General features: G+C 41.0%; 1 protein-coding gene across 1 annotated transcript in view; it reads right to left on the reverse strand.

Annotated features, from left to right (window-relative positions):
- The window catches only part of LOC147731161 (dynein axonemal heavy chain 11-like), a 1538124-nt gene that overhangs the window by 1151719 nt on the left and 368388 nt on the right, over positions 1 to 18017 (reverse strand). The window contains exon 15 of the mRNA XM_086956147.1: positions 7070 to 7231. Within this exon, the coding sequence (XP_086812273.1) occupies positions 7070 to 7231 (162 nt within the window). The remainder of the gene's footprint in view (positions 1 to 7069; positions 7232 to 18017) is intronic.

An 18017-nucleotide genomic window follows, 5' to 3' on the forward strand; every position in this document is an offset into this window, starting at 1 on the left:
GTACTCCTCCTGCGCGCCTCCCCAGGCCGCACACGGTTGGAGCTCCCCACTAGAGTCCAAGCCTTACCTGGGAGATGCGCTGCCTCTCTCTCTCTCTCTCCCCACTTTTTCAGACATCCTGCTGGGCGCTCCTGATGACGATGCACCTCTGATGCAAGGTGACTCTTTAGCCGGACAGGTTCCGTCGCTGCCTTCTCTGTTGCTGACGGTCTTGGGCAGATTCCTCTTGCGAACAATGATCACGATTACCTCATGGCTTCCTTAGCTTTATGAAATCCTTCTGCACGTTGCGGTTCAGGCCAGCGGCAGCGATCTTGAACCGCAGCCTCCGTTAAGATGATGGTTCGGGCCACAAACAATTACACAGCAGGATGGACAATGATTCACGCTTCGGGGGCACTGCAGTCACGGGGCACTTTCCAACCAGTACAAAAGACCCCATGCAGTCTCAGGCTGCACACGCACAAAGCGTTGCTGAGACTCGGTTGGGTTTCGGACCACACAGTCCCGGGGCAATGCTTACGACGGTCTCAGGCTGCAAAAAACACACACACAGCGCCACTGAGACACACTTGGAAACTTTGATGATCTGAATTTTAAAAACCGTGAACCAGCTCTTCTTGGGCCCTTAGGGGCAAGTTATTTCGCGACACAGCACACAGCACACAGCAAAGTCCTTTCAAGCAGGGGGGCACAGCACATCGCAAAGTCCCTTAGCCTCTCCTTAGTTAAATCCGCAAACTGCAGGCCGGCCCTAGAACACACAGCAAGGGTCAGTCCTTCTCTTCAGTCTCTTCAGCTGTTCTTCCTTGGCAGAGGTTCCTCTTGACCACGAAGTAGTTTCAATCCTTTTCAGTCTTGATCAGTCCTACGTTCAGAGGTTTCAGCTCTCATAGTTATACCCCTAAATGTCTTTGAAGTCTTTGTATTCAGGGGGGTACTGGCCCCTGTCCAAACCAGTTCTGGGTGTCTCCTTGCCAGTGACACCTTCTTCCTTTAATTTGTGAGGGTCTGGTTCCTCAATCACTCAGCAGGAGGTGGAGCCATTCTTTTATGGCGGCAGCCCAGGCCTCTTCACCTCCAGGGGCTACTTCTCCCCCCTACACTCCAGATGCAGGTCTACCTGTTGCTGTCTCCTATGCCTTCCCTGAGTCAAGACATTTCCCAGACCCTATCACATTCAAATCCAGACAGTCAATCCACAACCAGGCAGAGACACACAGAATTGTTAGAACAAGAAAACTAGCCACTTCTAAAAGCGTGTTTTCTAAACACACAATGCAAAAACCACCTTCACAAAAAGATGTGCTATTAAATTGTGAGTTCGGACACACTAAATTTCATCTCTCCATCTTAAGCCTATGGGAAGATAGGCTGGAAATATATTACACAGCCTTCCCCATTCCGTCCTATGGGCAAGATGGCCTTGCAATAGTGTCACGCGAAATGGAGAGTATTTCATTGTTAGGACATGGTACACACCTCAGCACATGTCCTACCTTTCACAGACACTGCACCCTGCCCAAGGGGGTACCTTGGGCCTACTATAGGGGTGTCTGATGTGCATTGAAAAGGGAAGGGTAAGGCCTGGCAAGTGGGTGCACTTGTCAGGACAACCTGGCAATTAGCAAACTGCACGCAGGCACTGCAGTGGCAGGCCTGAGTTCTCTCTTTAGGGCTACTTGTGTGGGTGGTACAATTAGTGCTGCAGGCCCACGAGTAGCATTTGCATCACCAGCCCTGGCACACATAGTGCACTATACTAGGGACTTTACTAGTAAGCCAAACATTGAATACAAATTTTAATCACTCACTCACCGTGCACCCACGACCTTCCCCGGAGCTGCAAGGGGCATTGGGGCTCACTTTCCAAGTCTGCGCTCGGTGCTTCAGCCTGCCCGCCCTGGTCTGACTCGGTATCCTATACCGTTGAGCGGAGGGCGGGACAGGTAAGAGCCAGACACGCCCAGTAACCCTGAGACAGTCGAGCGGTTAGCGCTCTAGCCTCACTTCAGAAAGGGCTATTTAAGGCGAGGAGGCTTGGCTGATTGCGGTAAGGGGAGGACAGTGGCAGTGTCTCCCGATCCCGCTTGGCGCCAGGTAAACATTTTTCAGAGCGGAAAACTCTGAACAGCTTTGTGGACAAATCTGTCACTTTTAGAATTGATTACTAATTTTAAAAACTCACTTTCGCCGTGTAACTTTGCTTACTATTTTAAACTTCCCATGCTGTGTTGACATTTGAAATTGAATACAAATTTTAATCACTCACTCACCGTGCACCCACGACCTTCCCCGGAGCTGCAAGGGGCATTGGGGCTCACTTTCCAAGTCTGCGCTCGGTGCTTCAGCCTGCCCGCCCCGGTCCGACTCGGTATCCTATACCGTTGAGCGGAGGGCGGGACAGGTAAGAGCCAGACACGCCCAGTAACCCTGAGACAGTCGAGCAGTTAGCGCTCTAGCCTCACTTCAGAAAGGGCTATTTAGCCACTCGTCGACTCAGGCGCGCAGCGGTTGCGCGCAGAGGGGCGCCTAAGCCAGCGCCTAAGACGAGCCAAAGACCAGCCCGTCTGCGCCCGTCCGCGACAGGACGGGGCCAGGGGCCAGGGACTATGGCAAAATCCACCGATGCCCCAGGAACTGTCTGTGTTACTCGGAGAACCTACACATCACAGAAAATCCACGATATACAAAACAGTCTCCCGAGGGGTTGTAGCAAGAGGGTGGAGGACAGTTTGGAAGGCCCGTTCTCCTGCTATAATTGTAAAGCCCAGTTCCACACATTACATGAGGACATGATCCCTATTCGCATTCAGCCACAGATGCAACCACTCGATAGGGAGCCGATAGATGGCAACTCCATCCAAATTCACAGGGTGAATGTTGATACATCTCTAGGGAGCAAGAATCTGCTTTGCAACATCAGATCTCTATCCAAACACTCCACAGAGGTATGGGACCTTATCTCTTCCGAAAAACCTGATATATGCTTCCTGACGGAAACTTGGTTAAAGCCCCACTCGGTCCCTGCTATAACCTTAGGAATCCCAGCCAGGTATAAAATAATTAGGTTAGACCGGCCGATTAAGACAGGAGGGGGAATACCAATTGCCCATAAACAGGAAATAGTCATCTCTGTGATTGAAGAACTATGTACCCCTGAGCTAGAACGTCTGATTTTTAAAATCAAAACTATGCCCAAAGGGAGCAGGAAAGGAGCTCTGGTATATCGCCCCCCTGGTCCATGTACCAATTTCTCCATCTCACTTGTTGAAGCATTAGCCCCTCATGTACATGAAAATAGTGACTTTCTACTTCTAGGTGACTTCAATGTCCATAATGAACAAACAGAATACAATGAGGCACAATCCTTACTAACGGATCTGTCCCTATTGGGACTGAAACAAGCGAATAGTGGCCCCACACATCAGGCAGGACACACCCTGGACTTGGTCCTGTCTAACTCCCCTCTGATTAAATGCCTGCCTCCATCCCAAGTAGAGTGGACGGATCATTTTGTTATTGAATTTTATACCCCTATTGTCAAACTCCCTTCTGCCTGTCAGATTGCCTTACCTAGTAAAAGGAGACAATGGCACAAAATGACTCAGGAGTCTTTTAAAGACAGATATGTCGAATCCACCCGACCCCTTCTGAGAACATTGAGACTGCTCTGATTAAATTTGAAGGGGCGATTGCTGCAGCAGTAAAAGACATCGCACCACTGAAACAATTTAAGTCTCGCCCAGCACAAACAAGAAGTCTGGTTTTCAGAGCACCTAAGATCGCTAAAACAAGCAGCTAGAAAACTTGAAAAGAAATGGAGGGCATCTCATCTGGCCGAAGACAAAAAATGTTATTGGAACTCCCTCACCACATATCACAAAGCCATTCGTGCTGCACGAAAAAATCACATTGCATCCCAGCTCACCGCTGTGGGAAACACTCCAAGGGTACTATATCAAATCCTTCAATATTTCGTGAAACCCATGGCCTGTGAGAGTTCTGAGCTGGCGTCACAACATTTCTGCGACGAGATCTCGCTATTTAAAAAAAAAAAATAGACGGGATATATGAATTTTTTTTTAGCTCTAATCAGTCTTCTAGGGGTGAAAAGTCACCGCCTCTGCAGTTGTAGAACCCCCTTCCTCCACCCACTCCCTTGACCTGTTTCCCCCTATCTCTTTGGAAGAGGTAATATCGCTAACCTCTCAGATCAAGAGTGGATGCCCAACTGACATCATCCCGGCAAGATTAATGCCCATGCTTGCCAATGACCTAGGTCCTGGGATTCAAAAACTTGTTAACCTCTCTTTAAACACAGGGGAGGCACCCAAAGAGTGGAAAAAGGCTTTGATTAGACCAATCAGGAAAAACACTGCTATCCCCTGTACAGAACTAGCCAATCTAAGCCCAATATCCCTGCTCCCTTTTTTAGGCAAGCTCATTGAGAAGCATGTCAATCATCATCATCATTATCTATCCAACTATATCGAACTAGCAAGAGGGCTGGACTATTCCCAATCGGGGTTTAGGCCAAAACACAGTACCGAGACCACCCTGATGTCAGTCGTAGACGATCTACATATGTACCAGGACAAGGGTTTTTCCGTGATCCTGGTGCTATTGGACCTGTCTGCGGCGTTTGACACTGTGTCACATAACATCTTGACAACTCAGCTGGCCAACATCGGTTTGGAACATAAGGCACTCGCCTGGCTTAAGAGTTTCCTTTCCAACCGCACCCAACGTGTGACCATGGGTGCTTATCGCTCAGAGGAGGTTGAGATCTCAAAAGGGGTGCCACAGGGCTCTTGTTTGAGCCCCACCCTTTTCAACATCTATGTGGCACCCCTGGCCAATATCATGCGAACATATGGCTTCATTCCGGTGTCTTACGCCGATGACACCCAGCTCCTCTTCCCTTTTAAATCCCTCACCACCGAGATTAAGAACTCTTTTTCCCAGGGTATGAAGGCTGTGGCACATTGGATGGCATCCAATTACCTTCAATGTAATGTCGGGAAGACCGAAGTTATGCTGTTCGGAGAGGCTAAACTCCTGTGGACCCCGGACTGGTGGCCACAAGATCTTGGACCAGTTCCAGAACCTAAACAGGTCATAAAAAACCTAGGAGTCCGATTGGATCAGGAGCTCTCACTGAAACAGCATAGCAACTACGTGGTGGGTTCATGTTTCCATGTGATTGGCCTTCTACGGAAAGTGTTCCCCCTACTCCCCGACGCAGGCTCTTGTCTTAAGTCGTATAGACTATTGCAATGGCCTGTTTCTGTCTGCTAACGAAGGAGTTCTGGCAAAACTCCAAGTAGTTCAGAACACTGCAGCTCGACTGGTCCTAAACGCCCCTCCCCGAACTCCTTCCAAACCCCTCCTGGCAAAACTTCATTGGCTGTCTGTCAAACAGAGGACCAAATTTAAAGCATGCTGCATAATTCATAAAAGCCTTAATAGACTTGGCCCTGCATATCTGGTAAACAAATTCACTCCCTACATTCCCACACGCTCTCTCAGGTCCAGTGACCAAGGCCTATTATGTGTCCCCCGGGCAAAGAAAGTTAGACACGGTGGCAGGGCTCTGTCTGTGGCTGGGCCCTCTTTATGGAACAGCCTCCCTAGAGCCATCAGACAGTGCTCAGAACATCTATCATTTAGGAAACAACTTAAAACTTTTTTGTTCCAATCTTAACTTATATTCCACCTGGTTTTCCCTCCCTTTGTTGCTGTGGCTGCCAAAGGCGCAGAGATACTCCTCCGGGAGTCGAATCTAGCGCGATACAAACCCGCAAATAAATAAATAAATAAATAAATACCAATTATGGACAACCAATTACAATACACTTTATACAGAGAGCATATGCACTTTAGCACTGATCAGAAGTAGTAAAGTGCCCAGAGTGCGAAATCCAACAATAAACAGGTCAGAAACAACACAAGAGGAAGGCAAAAAGTTCAGGGATGACCCTGAAAAAAGGGCCAAGTCCAACAGGAACATACTAATTCTACTCTGTGTCAAATTACAGCTTTTATAACTGATTCCTGCAATCATAGTCATAAAGGGCACTCCAGCTACCGTAACAGAAGGATTAGAATAGAAAATTACATTTTCTCCAAGCCATTTTATTTCTGGAATTGACCTAGAAGTGATGCACAGAATATTTTTGGAATATTTTGCCTCTATCAAAATAGGTAACTCTGGCTGTTGGTAACCTGAGTCAACGTCTCATTCAATTTAATGAGACTATTGAATGTTTGACTTTGTTCATGAAAGTCAGAGGGCGCCTTAAAGCCCAATTGGAATGAATACATGTATGCATCATTGTTTGAAATACATAAAGGCAACTGGCAATGAGCGACCTTGCCTACGCTCCTTTTTAAAGTGAAAATGTGATCTGCTCTGGGTAGATATTTGAACAGTGGTAGATCTTTGTAAAAGCGTCACCTTTATAATAAGGCAAAAATTGATAGATAGAGATAATATCTGTTGCAAAGTTCCAATTCCACCAGTCAATTTACTTGTGATATTTAATTTTTAGAAATTCATTATACGTTATACTTTCCATTCTATAAACACTGGATATAATTGTTTCACATCATTATGGAGAAAATAAAGATTCAGAACTAGGGAGGAAGGCCCAACACTTTTCTTAGCCTATACTACGAATCCTACAGTATTTGTATAACTTAACTCTTTGTGCATTTCTGGGAGAGTAAGCTCTAAACCAATGGCAAATGAGCAATATTGCAGGAATGATCCATATACTGTTTAGGAGAAGGTAATGTTTTTGTGACATTGTCTTCATCTTTATCATATTAGTGATTCTGCTTTTGTACAGCCCATGTAATGGCATTGGTTTTGTACACTGTTTGCATTCCTTTATGAAAGATTTTATGCAAGGAATAGGTCTTGAATATGTATCCAGGAAGTAAAGACGAGAAAATATTAAAAAGAGAGAGGGAGAAATAAAGTGTTGTGAGATGGGTGAAAGACGGTTTCAGTGAATAACCTTTTGGGTGTTATATGGTTATCACATATCATATCATACTGTACCTCAAAAAATCTTTTGGCAGTGTCAATGAGCACTTTGTTAAAATGCTCAATGTCTTTTTCATCCATAAGCTTGTCTGCATACACACGGGATGATTCATGAAGCCATAAATGGACTAAATCAATAGGCAGGCGAACACACTCTGGTGAAGCAAAAAGCAATCCCTGCAAAACAATTAGTTTGGTTTTTACTAATGGTCACTGATGTTAACAACTGTAGAATATTTAGCAAAACTCAATAATAACAAAGCAGAATGATGCATATCTAAGTAAAAAAAATTAATTCATTTCTTTGCATTCATGAAGTCACCCCAATCAAGATCTACACAATTTCTTAGTTATAATTTTTTTTTTTAATTTGCATGCCATTTTCCAACCTAATGAAACGTACGGTTCTTAGAGGATTTGTCAAAAAAGTGTCCTAATGTAACAAAATGCAAGGGATTACTTGTGGGAGCATTTAGAAATTGCAATCTACGTTGTATCACTCACAACACTTCTCTCTCCATCATTGATCACAGCAAACTCTATTGTTATTTGGACTCTAAAAACAGCCTGTCTTAGGTCAATGAATTACAATGCATAGTATCAAAATCAAATTAGTACATTATATTGTAGAATTGAAAATAAAACAACTGTATTTTGTATGTATGGGATATTTGTATAGTGAAAGCATAGCCAAAAGGCAGTAAAGCACATTATCTTTTGGAATATGCACTCAGTGGGTGCAATTCAGAAAGGTAAATATACATGTGTGTATACTAACATACATATTTACTCATACATCTAGGTGTTAAGAAAACAGCTAATACCTCCAAACAGAATAGATGGGACCTCAACCAGTCTTGTGTCTCATTGTTTATTTCACCATTTAAAGTCAACAGTTTAACAAACAGAGTCCATGCATTTCAAAAGGGTTCTTTGATCATAACCATGTTTGCTTCTGGGACATCCTTTTTATTATGTATAATGACAAACAGTGAAGCTATAGAACTGCAACTGAATCATAGACACAAAAACAATACTGTCTTGGTGTTGCTGGGAACGTTCAATAATATTCATAAGTGCAATTTTCTGAGTCTGAGAATTCTTTACATGTTAAGCTTGTGAAAAACATTGTCTCCATTTTCAGTTCTTTCACCATATAAAGAAGCAAAATCGACTTTACGATCACCATGTTTGTACTATCTGAGTCTCCTAACTCAATCATGGACAAAGAAAGCGTGTTGTTTTGTTATTAAAAAAAATAGGTACTGACATTATTAATAATATCTACTGCATTACAATTAATGTTAATGCTGTTGTCTAATTTAAAGCCTTTTGTCACTTTCAGTTCAGTTAAAAAAGTAAGTTTATTTAGACCGTTGGTCTTTAAACCACATAAAATACAATAAAACACATTTTGTTTAATTTTTTTTAAAAAAGGACCCATCAAAAAATTATTACATATTCATTATCTCCATACATCATAAAAAACTAATTTTCCTAACATCAATCTTAATTTTGTTAAAAACAGTTCCATCCACAATTTATGAACGAGATCTAATAACACATATGTGATCCATGCATTTTAAATTTCTATTTTAAAACATTTAAAATTACCCAATTTAAAATCTCTATTTATCAATACTTGGTTCACTCCATTCCCTATTCCACAAATAACCTTTTAACAGCCTGGATAAACTTTGGCACTACTATTGCGATTTCAAGATACTGCATGTCCATAAGGAGCTCAATTGCTTGCGTCCGTGACCTAATACCATACTTTAAGAGACCTGGACGTAAGAACAGTTGTCGCTGGGCTAACAATTTTTTGCAATCCATTAAAATGTGTAAACAATTGTATTTTATGCCCATCCTACATGTACATCTACCATCAGGATCCATCAGTACCCTTTTTATTTTATCATTTGATCGAGCGGGATTAATACCTACTCTCACCTTTAATAATTCCATTCTGAACCATCAACTTGGTAAGGTGTCTAGGTAAGGATACCAAATTTCATTTCTCCAGCTCTTTATCATAAATTGCACTGACTCTTTTTGTCTCAGATACTCCATATCAATAAGTCTAGACTTTTCCTTCCCCAAGGATTTGAGTACACTTTTAGGTTCTTCAATGTGCAAGGACTTGGGATCTATTTTTACCTTCAGATTATCACAGATGGAATAGAGTTTCTTTCTTATTACTCTCGTCCACTTTAGTTCACTCAGCTGAATCTCCTTCATACACCATCGTGACACTTTCACATCTTCTCCTGACCCCAGCTGTTTCCAAAATCTAAGTAAGTTCACTTGCACCTGGACATTCCATGATATCAAGTCTAGCTCCAGCCTAATTGCCTGTATCATTGATGAGCTAGGCAATGACATCAATACTTTTAAGCATTTCACTTCCTCACTGTCCCAGGGGCTTTTCCCTCCTGGACATAAAATGTCTGCTCCATACTGCAATTGTGGGGGGATCATTGCATTGTAGGCCTTCAGCAAGGGTCTGTGGGACATAGCGCCATAATTACGGTTGAATTTTTTCAACCCGCAAACAGAGGCTAAGGCTTTAGTTTTCTGGGCCTCTAGGTGCGTGCCCCATTTTAAAGACTTGTCAAACCATATTCCCAGGTATTTATACTCATTGACAACTTCTAATTTCGTTTGCCCCAAAAACCAATTGCATTTTTGATCTCTCTTCCCAAAACACAGTATTTTTGTTGTATCCATGTTCACTGTGAGGCGTTTAGATGCACAATATGTATCAAACGCATTTAGCTTCCTTTGCAGACCCAATTCTGTTTGATCGAGGATTACTAAATTGTCTGCGTACAGTAGATAGGACAAATGCTTCCCATTTACCTCTGGGCTTGCACTTCTTTCCGTCATTAAAAAGGAAGGTACATCAGCAAGAAGATTGTGAAAAGAAGTGGGGTCAATACACAGCCTGTCTTAGGCCTTTATTGATCGCTATCTCCAAAGTCAAACCATCACTGGTATCATTGATAACCTGAGCCCAGTTCTTACTATGCAACTTCTGGTTTATTACTAGGAGTTCTTCAGGAATTTTATAACTTTTTAGCGACTTCTAAAGACACTCCATATCTACTAGATCGAACACTGCCCGAAAGTCAACAAAACAGCAGTATAATCTACCTTGCTGTTCTAATGATTCAGAGCTAATGCCCATAAGGCAAAGAAATGGTCAATGGTTGAGTGCCCCTCCTTAAACTCTCCTTGTTCCACTGGTACAATCAAGTGTAGCTCAACCAAATCCTTTGGTCTGCCTAGAATTATTTTAGAGAATACTTTCACACCAATATCTAACAGAATAATTAATTTTTAGTTTTTTGGGTCCTTCCTGTCTCCTTTTTTGTGCAGAGGCCTAATCACCGCAACCCTCCACAGCGGAAAATACCTTAGAGAAAAATTGTGCCTACCAGTTTAGCTCTGCTTTAATTATAACAGCGGGTAAGTTATCTGGGCCTGCGGCTCAAGTTAGGTTTAAATTCCTAATAGTATCCTTCACTTTTGTCACGTATTTTTGTATGTGACAAACAGTGTCAAACAAAATGGACTTCACAATAATTATGTTTACACATACAAAATATCCTACAATTAAATAATGTGTTTCACTGGTAACTATATCTGTCTTAAAACCTATGATTCTATGAATGTTCATTCCTGATCCTAAATCGAGCCCAAGTGGGCATACATTAGTTACACAGAACAATGTTCTTTGTTCTAGCTATCACATGTATTCAGTCCATGTGGACATGAACTTATTTCTCATTACATGAAATAGTTTCCACATGATTCCCCATGGTCTAATTTGACAAAAGGCAAAATTTAAATATAAATCGCCATAGTATACATATAGCCTGATCAGATGTTATCCTTCGTTCAATACTGACCACCACCTAATTGGAAAATAGTTTTAAAAAACAAGACTTGCATATTTACAGAAATTAGTCAAATCATGTACTGTAATCAAACACCCAAATATGATGCAAGCTCTTCACTGCTATTTAAGCCTGTTGTTTCCCATTTGCCTAATTCAATTATGTACTACAAGTCAAGCCTTGGTATTGTCAGTACTCTGTTACCAACCCTTATGTTGTTTAGATCCATGATCTATCACAAAGTACTACACTAAATCAGCATTGCTTTCACCAAATTCTTTGAAATGACAAAATACCGGATAACCAGTGTCAACATTCTACCTAGCCCATCAGTGTTCTAGCGCCCTTTTATGGGAAGGAAACATTGTACTGCCAACATATCTTTTAGGACATGGGCAGAATAATACATAGACATCAAAATCAGTTTCTCATTATAGCATTATAGCACCTTTTCAATTCTTTTGGAATATCTCTGATATTAACAATCTAGAAGCATTAGCAAGACTAGAACAGGCTGCTAATTAAATGATAAGGATAGTGAGTGTGAGGGTTTAATAATAGACATACCCATTAGCAGTACATTCAAACCACCTGCAACATCTGTTCCCCGGATGACACGTGATAATCTAGATACCATCCATCAAGTGGTGGTGGCAGATTGAAAGAAATTATGTGCAAGACTGTAAACAATCAACATATGCATAATCAAGGTAATAACAGAATTAGGTGAGATTGGAAATATTTTACTTTACAGAGGCGAATGTATCTAGAGGAGAACAACAGAAAACTTAGTGACCTAAAGAGTTATGTAAAAACAACTATGTAATATTTCAATGAAATCAACCAGAGGTTGTTTGATGAACTCAGAGAGTGGAAGGACACATGTTTGATTGAGAGGGAGGCATATATATTACTCAAGATTGAACAGTCAATGATACCTATTATATATTTGCTACACAAAGGGAACAGTAAACAATCAGGTAAACCGATAATCTCTGCCAGTAATAGCTTATTTGAAAAAGCCTCCTTATACATAGATCAATTTGCACTGCCACCCTTCCAAAAACGTGCATCCTACATCCTGGACACAAAAGATTTCTTTTGAAAATTGTTTTTATACGCTGGTGGAACTACAATTATTGTTCATCACTTTAGATTTTACATCATTCTACACATCTATATGACATGAGAATAGATTACGGACCCTAAATGCTTTATAAGGTCATGCATTATACAATATTTTCAACATACCAAAATGATTTGGACAATGCTCAAATGTTGTCCCAAAGAAAATATTTTTTATCAGGTGAAAGGGTGTTTATACAACTTCAGGAAACAGCAATGAACACCTGCTTCACCCCATCTATGCAATCATGTTCATATGGAAGGAGAAGGTGGTCTGGAGAAGGAGTGATATCATCTGGAAAGAACGGAGAAGGAAGCTACCAACTTCATAGAAAGACCTAAACACACAAAGACATGAATTTACATCTAAAGAGTACTGTGCGCAAAAGAGAGGTAATATATTTAGAAGTAGGATTAATAGTAGTGGATAATGTATTGCAGTCAAGCAGATACAGGGAAGAGTCTGCTGATGTCAGTGCCCTGCACCTCACCTCATTACAAAACAGCATATCGTATGGAGAATATTTGAGGTGGCAAACTTGTACTGACACTAAGATGGTTTGAATTGCACTATATAATTGAATTAGGGATACTGGAGCCAAGAGGCCAAATAGTGATCTTATTTGGCTAACTGAGTACACTATATGATTTACCCATTTTCCCAAAATATGAAATCCCTTTAAAGAAAATCCTCTTTAATGGTGGGCACAATTGAATAAAAGATGTCATCTGATCAGGATTTGTTTAAACAATGATGATGTAAAATTAAATGTTGCCTTTAGTAAATTAACCCTATATTGGATACTATTTCATGTAAAGATCAATAAGTACTTGCCCATCTGGGCTGAATACGTGAGAGTGTTAGGACAATGGACACTGTTCTGTGTTATGGTAAACTAATATATATCCACGTCGGCTCAATTTATGGATCAAGAATGAGCATTCACAGTATCATTGCTTTCCAGACCATTATGGTGGAAGGTGAAAGTAACTATTTCATTGTAAGTGAACTTCCATGTATCAACATGAAGAACACTTTTTAGACACAGTTTTGCAAGCATTTGTATTATCAACATATCTTAGGAAAATAATTGGGGAATGGATATAAGTTAGATGACAGCTTTATTATAAATTGTAATGAAGTGGATCTTACTAATAACCATCAACAATCCCCTATATAGTCAGCAACATTTCCCTGTAATACCAAAACAATACTGCTTCTATGTCCAGTATTGAGTTGGGAGCCTAAGCTATTACAAACATGGTGATCATAAAGTCCATTCTGCTTTATAATATTGTGTACACCAAATGGAGAAATGACGTTGTAACAGCTGGGGATAGGAGACAATCTACTGGACACTATTAACATATGAAGAATTCAGAGAAAGTTGATCTTTGTTATTGAAAGTACAGCCGGTAGGCAACTTCCATTATTTGGGAGTGAGGATGGAAAAAACTACCAAAATGGAAGGCCCAAATGTTTTAATCAGAACTATCTCTACACCACAGCGCTGGAGCAATTATCAAACGCTGCAAAAGCTGCAAAATCAATATCCCCAGTCATTGCAATATATAGGGCTTAAGCATAGTCCGCTGTTCTCTACTGCACACTCATCTGGAACACAGAGAACTTGAGTGGGCTGACATCTAAATGAAACAGCCTTAAAACATCTTTGTTCAAACCGCTGAGAAGTACCCTGACTTTTCCTTTTTTCTTTGACACTGGCCTTAAAAGGATTGGTGATTTAGCCAAATTAAGACCATTAATCTAGTGGGTTGGACTGTGGTCTACCCAAAAATTGGCGACTTACAGATCAGCCTTGGAGGAGGTTGTTAACTGAGGGGAAAGTATCTTCATCCCCTGGCTTAGTTACATCAAATACCAATTGGGCCCTTTAGGCCTGGGTATGTATTGGACCAACCCATCCCTAATAAATAACAATTCAAAGGCAGTCATTAAAGACACATGTTGGCCCTAAAAGACTGATTTATGCCACTTTAATGCAAAGGTAGGGGGGTTGACAGACGAGTTTTTGTCTTTTAAGCCAATACCATCACTTAAACCATACATGGATGCTTTTGTACCAACATTAGCTTACACCCTGCTCATACAATTTAGAGTAGGTACACTGCTTGTGAATACATTCACCCATAAATGGGACCCCAATAGATCAAAATCTCATAACTGTCTAGTTTGTATCAATTGTATTGAGGATTTCGAAAATCTACTATTCTTTTGTACAGCTTATATTAAACCTAGGAGGTCCTGCGCATGCCAACTTGTACCCGGGGCATGACACACTTATGCAAAGCTTATCGAATCCTAAACTCAGATTGCAGTAGCCCGATCGCTCTAAGTCTTGGTAGCTATTTACTAGCATTTTGGAGATTAAGGCAAACTTTGGAAATCTTGTTGTAGCATTTTACTTTTTCTGTCAATCCATGTATTGTTGGTTTACATAATCACAACAAACAGTATTTATTTGTTTTTATTCTCGACCAGCTGTTTTATAATTTAGTGCATTGAAGAGAAATGCAACAAAATCAATTGCTGCTATGTATTTTATTTTTAATATTAACATCTTTTTATGAGTGTTTTTTATATTTTCCTTGCATGCTATATGGGCTTGATGACGAAATAAATATTTACGAACATCTAGTTAAGATATTTTGGTACCATAAGACAGAGCAGCCATGTCTAGTTCCTCTAGCTCTTGAAAGGTTTCTCCCCAAAAAACTCAATCCCAAGATATTTTGTAACTCCTGCTTTTCTTGGCAAATTATATATTAAAAACATATTAGGTCTTTCAAAACAGTTATATAATCTCCTAGATATATATAATGTAATACTAAATAGATATTATTAATAAAATATTAGTCAAACTGAAAACTTGGTTCATTAGAACTTCACACATAAATGCATGCTTACATAAATCAGGAACCACTGGCTATTCTTCATATAAAGAACCAGAGAGAATGAACCCTAACCCTTTCACCATATCAAACTATTCATAGAGAAACAATTCGCCTCCAGCCATGGAAAATATGGTCCTGCAAGGTGTGCAGTAGAGGGTGAGTATTGTATCCCTGGTCCTGTGATCCACCCATTTGTCTGTCGTAGTCATAGCTACAGTTGCCATGTTGTTATTTTGTTGTGATTGTTTCTCTTTGGAATTTGCTTGACAAATTAATCCTCAAAGCTATCTAATAAGTATTTGATTGACATAGTCTTAATAGTCAAATTAACACATAGTGAAGGCCCTTTGACATTAATTTTTCCTTATAATAAATAACTTCCCAGGCTAGTTCCTTGTTTTCTCTGGAAGAAGTATATGAAGATGAAGTGAACAGAACACACTTGCCTTCTTTCCTATTTTAAACGAACGCACCCTCTTGGTAAGCAGGAGTCAGTGAACCATTACATGTATGAACAAGTTGTAGGTTTATTGAAGTGGATTACCAATTAGTTACAGGCTACATGTTACTTAAGGAAAATCCCACTAGAAGCAGCATCCTCCCTGCAAAGCCAACTCTGTCTGTCAACCAGCCTCCAGTCAATCACCAACATTCCATGACATCACACACTGGCTGAGCAGAGCAGGGAACAGTGGAGATATGCGCAGCGTAAATCTAAAGCATAGCAGATTACAACACATCTCCTTCCCTTGGAAAATAATAAATGAATGCAACAAGGAGACATAAAATAGGAAAATGATACAAGTCCTATAAATGTTTCATTATTCAGACAGGCCCAATAGCAAAACCTTAACACACACAATTATGTGGCTTCGGAGTAAATAATAGCACACATAATACTACATGGATAACAAAACTTTCACACACACAAATATTTGGAAGGATGGTTCCTCAACCACTGAATAAGGAATCAAAGATGGACTATGATACAACATGGAAAACTGCATATCCTTAACCACTGAGGAAGTATTTTTGCAATTTTAGAGTGCAACACACACAACTTGACCCGTACAACATTAAGTCAAATCCTGAGGGAGGATCATCTTAAATTATAGACTGTAAATGACACTCACCCTCTACCACATACCATGAGGATCAGGGACACAACACTCACCTTCTAAGGCACACCTCGCAGGACCAGGGATACAATACTCACCATCAACTGCACACCTTGCAGGACCAGGGACACAACATACACTCACCCTCCACCACATACATCGCAGCACCAGGGACACAACAGGGACACAAAACTCACCCTTTACTGCATACGTTGCAGGGACAAAGCTCTCACCCTCTATTGCACACCTCGCAGGACCAGGGACACTACAGAGCACTCACCCTCTACTGCATACTTTGCAGGACATAGGGCACAACATATACGCATACATAACAGCATTTTCCTCAAACTGGAACAAACAAAACAATAATCTATGCCATAATTTCAACATGGCATTCAAAAATAGTTAACACAAAATCCTCCTCTCTGGTGAGCGACCTCTCACTCGAACACAAAATCCTCCACTCTGGTGAGCGACCTCTCACCCGAACACATACAGAACATTGAGTGTATGTCCAATACTACCCAGCACTGGCATGAACTCATATGGAAGTCCTTCCTCTATTCGGAATGCTTCTTAAACTGATCACTGGATGTAACGTTTGTTAATTGGCACTTTACCCCCCAAAAATATTCCATAATTCATATGCATAGGAATCACCATAAATCATATGAGTTAGGGGAACATCACATTTGTATCTGACTTTGATGAAAGACCTCTACGTACAGCTAAGCTTTGAAAACACCTCCATTTACTTATTTTTTAAGTATCAGTGTCATGCTCCGACGCACAGCACACTGCCATGTACTTCCTGATTACGATACTGCCACATGCTTCCTGGTGCATCTGCCAGCTACTGCATGAAACCAAACAGTACTCATTCCAGCCCTTCAGCTGTGACGTCAAAATGTTGGCTGCACACAAAATTCACATGCCTGGAATTCTTTGGTCCACTCAAACGCTGCACTTAACATGCACCTGGAATCTTTGGGAGCAGTACACAGCAGCTTAGTGGACCATTTCAAATGCTGCAACAAACTCTCTTGCTCCTAACAGCATGCGAAAATGGTGAAAACTGGAAACTAACCTATGCGTGAAAGGGGATTGAAGATAATCTATTGGAAAAAAACAAACAGAAAAGAGATTGAAGAATTGAGAAGATAAGAGACACATGTAGAGGAAAGTAGATGAAGTAGACGTCCTGAACCCGATCAGTGTCTAAATTCATCAGGCAACCTACAGACTGAGAGGGTGGTCTACATAATCAAATATGGATGAACAGTCAGCCTTTCGTCAACAAAAGTATAAGCGTGTTGGACCTGTTGATGTATGCAGATGTATGCAGATTAATGCTGACCTAAAACCTGAGCCAACAGTGTGTGAGATGGTTTATACAGTATTGTAGGAGTGGAGTGGTGGCAAATGAAGATCATACTGGCTGTGTGTTTCAAGATAAACCGTTACCTGGAGAACAAGAGTTAATTTGACTGTGTCCGTGTCTCTGCGCAAGCTGCGGGCGACCCAGGACGAGATCATTTTTTGTTCATGAAGGTCTTCTTTAGGGCTCTGGGACTTTTTGGTAGGAGGCACCTGGGTTAATCCTACATCTTTGTGCAGTTCATGGATACCAAGGTTGGGCTGGACCGTCTCATACATTTGTTAATAGGTTTTGAATGTTGGAACTCTGTCTGCACTCAGGTGGTCTTGGGTTTAACCATGAATCCCGGAATGCACCTTGAGGGTAATATTCTCCTTGTGGGCACATTTCTCTTGGGGACTGCCATCTCTCCTCTCCTTAACCTCCGCAGCCACATCCAAATTCGCCAAAGTCAAGCATTCACCGTTATTATCCTACCAACTCCAACGTGAATCTGTAGCAGCATTAAGTAGTGCATACTCCAG

The sequence above is a fragment of the Lissotriton vulgaris genome, chromosome 2_1 (assembly GCF_964263255.1).
Source record: "Lissotriton vulgaris chromosome 2_1, aLisVul1.2, whole genome shotgun sequence".
NCBI classification, from domain to species: Eukaryota; Metazoa; Chordata; class Amphibia; order Caudata; family Salamandridae; genus Lissotriton; species Lissotriton vulgaris.